Source organism: Ictidomys tridecemlineatus, chromosome 1 (genome assembly GCF_052094955.1).
Source record: "Ictidomys tridecemlineatus isolate mIctTri1 chromosome 1, mIctTri1.hap1, whole genome shotgun sequence".
Taxonomy (NCBI): domain Eukaryota; kingdom Metazoa; phylum Chordata; class Mammalia; order Rodentia; family Sciuridae; genus Ictidomys; species Ictidomys tridecemlineatus.
In genome coordinates, this window is record NC_135477.1 from 179,906,528 (window position 1) to 179,911,988 (window position 5,461).

Below are 5,461 nucleotides of genomic sequence, written 5' to 3' on the forward strand. Positions count from 1 at the left end.
ATCCCATGTGTCTCCCCTTCCAAAGACCAAGACTCCTGGGTCTTCTGATGGGGTCAGTCATCCAACAGGGCAGGGGCTGTTGATCAGAGATGAGAACAGGAGAGAGAAGCGGAAGAAGACGGGCTGCAAGGAGGTGAGACAGAGTGGAAGGAGCTAGAAGAACCAGAAACAGAAAGAGGAGGAGGAGGAGGGGTGGCCTGTGGCTCCAGCCGCCCAGCCTAGGAAGAAATCAAGTCGGGGGAGGGGAACGGAAGAGAGAGAGATGAGACACAGATAAGAGTGTGACAGACGCCAGGGATAAGATGTAGAGGGGACAGGAGGCAAAGAGAGAAGGAACCCTGGAAGAAAGGATCAGGGCGACTGTCAATTTCAATGTCACTCTAATAAGCTTTCCCGGTGTGTCCTTAGTGCCTGAGGCCAGGCTGGCCAGGAGCAGGGAGGCGGGCCTCTGGGACCTGCCGCAGGTGGCCGCCCCTGGGTGGGGCCGCCGAGCCCTGCGGGTATAAATCGGAGGCTGGGCCCAGGAGCACCTGGCAGGGGCAGCTCACCGGTGCACGCAGGTGCCAGGCAGGTGGCTCCAGCTGAGCCCAGCCCCAGCATGAGCTCCTTCGACCTCCCAGCGCCCTCCCCGCCCCGCTGCAGCCCCCAGTTCCCCAGCCTGGGCCAGGAGCCCCCCGAGATGAACCTCTACTACGAGAACTTCTTCCACCCGCAGGGCGTGCCCAGCCCGCAGCGGCCCCCCTCCTTCGAGGGCGGCGGCGAGTACGGGGCCACCCCCAACCCGTACCTGTGGCTCAACGGGCCCGCCATGACCCCGCCGCCCTACCTGCCGGGCGCCAACGCCAGCCCCTTCCTGCCCCAGGCCTACGGCATGCAGCGCCAGCTGCTGCCCGGCATGCCCGGGCTGGGGGGCAGCGACCTGGGCTGGCTGCCCATCCCCTCGCAGGAGGAGCTCATGAAGCTGGTGCGGCCCCCCTACTCCTACTCGGCGCTCATCGCCATGGCCATCCACGGGGCGCCCGACAAGCGCCTCACCCTGAGCCAGATCTACCAGTACGTGGCCGACAACTTCCCCTTCTACAACAAGAGCAAGGCCGGCTGGCAGAACTCCATCCGCCACAACCTGTCGCTCAACGACTGCTTCAAGAAGGTGCCTCGGGACGAGGACGACCCAGGTGAGGGCTGCCAGCGCCGGCAGGGAAGCTCCCTGCAGCCAGCTCCTGCGCCCGAAAGAAGGCGCCTTCCATCCTGCCCAAACCCCATTCTAGAAAGTTCTGACGAGGGCTGCCAGGTCCCAGGGCTGGAGGGAGCTTAACAGTGGAGGAGAATGTGGGCCAGAGGGTAGATTTAGGTTTCAGTGGGTTCCAATTAGTGAGGCAGGGCAGGGTTAGCTCTCTGAGCCTCAGTTTCCTCATCTGAAAAACAGGGACAGTGGCTGTGTCTCCCTTAGTGACTTGTCTTGTGGGTAATGAGATAAGACAGGCAGAGTCTTTGATGTTAACAAATACTTAACTGGCTGCTGTGGTTAGGATGCCTGGCATCCCCAGCACCTGAGCTAGGGAGCCTTTGGTGAATGGGCCTGGAGCCTGCCGGCAGAAGCTCTGGCCTATCTGGGCAACTGTGAATGGCCCCATGGTGCAGCCTCCCTCCCCACCCACAGACTCTCCTCTGACCCCACAACTCCCCTGCAGGGTAGCTCCTATTAAAGCCATTTTACAGATAAGGAAAATAACATTCAGAGCTGAGATAGCTTGCCTCCTCAGGTCACAGAGGATGAAGGGTAGTGCTGGACTTGATCTTGAAAGCAGGTCTGTCAGCAGAGGCTGTGAATTTTGCTTTGTAAAGATGAAGCTCTACAAAGTCCAGAGACTTGCAGAGCAATGTATTAAATCTTCACGCTTCCATTTCCCCAAATTAATGTCCACGTTGTTCCACCATTGGAAGCCAGGGTAGGGCTCAGACAAACCCCAGCTCTGCTCTCTTTGAAGTTAGCACTGGCCAGGTCTGTTTCTCCCTGCAGAAGAGGGCCAGTGTCCTATTCAAAGACCACCCCCAACCCCCCAGCAAAGGCACCACAGCGGGAGTAGTTCAGGCTGTCCCTCCAATGGCACTTCCTGGTTATAAGGCCCTTTAACACACCTAGTGTCTGTCCTTCCCACGGTGAGCCTCAGGAAGTGGGGATAGGTCCAATATGCCCATTTGTCAGACTAGGAAATTGAGGTTCACACAAAGTTAGGAGCAAAGCCAGGACTCAACTCTGTCTTCAGACTCCATGCCCAAGACTCTCAGGGAGTCTTGAATTCTTCCTGAGTTTTCTTCAACTTTAGCCATGGAAGCTCTTGACCACTATTCCACCTACCCTCCCCACGCCATGACCCATAGACTCTCCTATAACCCCAGGGACACCCAGCACTCAGCCTCCCTTCCTACCTGTAATGAGCAAAGATGGTGGGTGTGGGTAGGTGGCATGGGACATTCCTCCATATCTCAGTCCCAGGCTTTCCTTCTCTTCTTTCTGCCTTTGCCACCCTTGTTTTTAGGAGCCATAGAAGGCGTTCTGCCCATCTCCAGGTACCTACTCTCTCTCACTTTTGTTTCAGGCAAAGGAAATTACTGGACTCTGGACCCCAACTGTGAGAAGATGTTCGACAATGGAAATTTCCGCAGGAAAAGGAAGAGAAAATCCGATGTCTCCTCTAGCACAGGCTCCTTGACCTCAGAGAAAACTGAGAACACTCTCCTGGCGGGCAGCCCCACGACCACAGAGCCTCAGGACATTTTGGACAGAGCCTCGCCGGGCACCACCAGCTCCCCAGGGAAGCGGTCCTCCCCTCCACCCTCAGTCACCCCGTGCCTCAGCAGCTTCCTCTCCACCATGACAGCCTGTGTGAGCGGCTCCAGCCCCATGGGCCGCCCTGTGGCCACTCCAGCACTGAGCCCCGAGCCCACCGACAAGATGGGGCAGAACTCACTGAGCTTCAACTCCTACACCCCACTGACCAACCTCGGTGGCCACGGGGGCGGGGGCGAGTGGGCCAACCCCATGCCCACCAACCCTCTGGGCTACGGTGGCTCGGTCCTCAACCAGTTCAGCCCTCACTTCTACAACAGCATCAACTCCAACAGCACCCTCTACCCCAGGGAAGGCACCGAGGTCTAGATTGGAACAGCTCCTGGGCCTCATGGACATGCCAGAGAGAAATGCAACCGTGTCTTCCAGGCCAGCTCCCCTCCCCAAGCCATGACCCAAGACCTCTGAACTTGAAGCCCAGAGGAATGCAACGTTCTTCCTAGAACGTTGTTCAAACCTTCTGTTTATCACAATTGCGTCTATACACAGACTCACCAACTCTGCAGTGGATCCACCATTGCCTGGATGACAGTAATGATGGTGGCCATCTGTTGGGCATATTCTGTGCTGGGTGCATGTTCTCGGAGGGTGAGGTCACACTATTTACAGTCACCCTGTGAGGTTCATGTGAACCTCTCCCATTCAACAGATGAGGAAACTGAGGCTCAAGGAAATTATTTTACAAGGTCATATAAGCTAGGAAATGGCAGGGCAAGAAGTGGAATCTGGATCTGAGTGACCCCTAAAGATGGGTCCAAAGGAGGCAGGGATGAAGGAACTGGTGGAGCAGCTAACTAAGGAAGTCAGTGAGAATCTGATTGTGGCAACTATACAAAATCTCCCCAGAGCCTTCTGGTTGCCCATCAAAATAAGCTCCAGCCCAGGCCTGACTCATCCTGGTCTGTCCTTATTCTGCTTGTCCCAATTTGTCTGCAAGACCTTCTTTTGGCCACGACTCAAGGAGAGAACCCACCAGTGGACTTCAGGAATCCCAGCCCAGGTGTCCCTAGAGGACAGTGTATCTAGCATTTGCAGTGTAGGGTGTCTCTTTCCTGACAGAGACCTTGAACAGAGCCAGGGGTCATCGAGAAGAGTAGGGCATACCCTCCTAAACCTCCCACCCCAGTGCTGCCCACTTGCGAATTTTGTAAAGTCCAGTTTCCTGCGCATGTGTGTCGTGGTCCAGTGAGCTGGGGTGCTGAGTCTTCCTAGAGAAACATGGCCGAGTAGGCATTTCTCTTTGTAGCCCAGGCGCCGGGGATGTCTGACTGAGAAAACAGTGACCTCAACGGAGGGGTCTTCCGTCTCCCTCACAGGGGGTTTTTTAAAGCAGCTCTTGTTTTTGTACCTACGTTATAAGCCTGTGATGTTTTATCACCCACACCTGGAAGTGTTGTTTGGTTTTCCTATTTTCTTTTTAATTAAAAGACAAATGGTGTGCAGAAGCGCGTGACCCTCCCTTGTGAGTTTTTCCCATCTTTCTGCTACCTGATTCAACACAGGACCTAGGATAGCCTGAGGCTGAAGGTGTTTGGGACAGGAGGCAGAGAAAAGATGGGATCAAGACTCTGCTTCCCTGGTTCAAGGCTAGACCAAGGTCCCTGACATAAAGGCAGGGGTCAATGGGGGCGGGGTAGGTGTATGGAAGGAACCTAACTGTGTTGAACACAGGTCTTTCCAGCTCATGCAAACCTCAAACCTTGGCTATGATCATCAGTAAGAGGGAGGGACTAGTCTCATTATACAGATGGAGAACCTGAGGTTCTGAGTGGTCCAGTGACTTGCCTGAAATGCTCATGTGGCCCACGCCCAGGTCTCTGACTCCTGCACTTCACCATGCTTCACTATAAGCCCGGGTGTGGCTGACGCCAGTAGCAGGAGGCCAGGGGCAGGTGCCAGGCCAAGGGCTAGCAGCCCATGAAGGTGTACCCCATGGTTCCCTGGGGTCCCTGGCACAATGCACCCTGGAGGCTGTGTCCATCAAAGCTGGAGGTCATGACGGGAGCCCCTCATCAGTGTGCAGAGGGCTAGCCTTACAAGACCAGGGTAGCTGGGGCAGCTCTGTTGCCTGGGGGTGACAATGAGCAAAGCAACAATGATGATAGTAAAAGCTCCTGTGATGGCTTCTCAGGTGTCAGGTGCTGATTAGGGCTTGACCTGCTTCATTGCATTTCATCCTCAAAATAGACCAGTGCAATCAATGCCCTGAATTTTCCTTCATAGGAGAGGACACTGAGGCCGGGAGAGGTTCTGTAGCTTGATCAAAGACGCCGCAGGACACAGCAAATCCCTGAGTGCTGTGAGATGGAGAGTCTTGGACCCAGCGCAGGACAGCAAACCACAAAAACCAAGAACATGGTGGCGGGGGGGGGGGGGGGGGCATGTCTTAGGAACCCCGCCCCCATGCTTCCCTGAGGGGTCCCTTTCCACAGCGAGGTGGCTCCTGGCAGATGTGGTGGCTGAGGGACCAACAGGGAAGGCACACTTTGTGTCAGACCAGGCAAAACCTTAGAAACCCGGGAAGAGGCTGACTCCTCACTGCACAGAAAGGAAGCCTGAGGCTGGGAGGGAAGGGTCTCCACAACGGGGTGAGGGGGCCAGAGGCAGAGT

General features: G+C 55.9%; 1 protein-coding gene across 1 annotated transcript; it reads left to right on the plus strand.

Annotated features, from left to right (window-relative positions):
- Positions 1–508: 508 nt before the first annotated feature.
- Positions 509–4,296, plus strand: Foxi1 (forkhead box I1). The gene is made up of 2 exons (XM_040273328.2): positions 509–1,175; positions 2,601–4,296. The coding sequence occupies exons 1-2, from the start codon at positions 599–601 to the stop codon at positions 3,158–3,160; spliced, it is 1,137 nt and encodes a 378-aa protein (XP_040129262.2). The 5' UTR covers positions 509–598; the 3' UTR covers positions 3,161–4,296.
- The last annotated feature ends 1,165 nt before the right edge of the window (positions 4,297–5,461 follow it).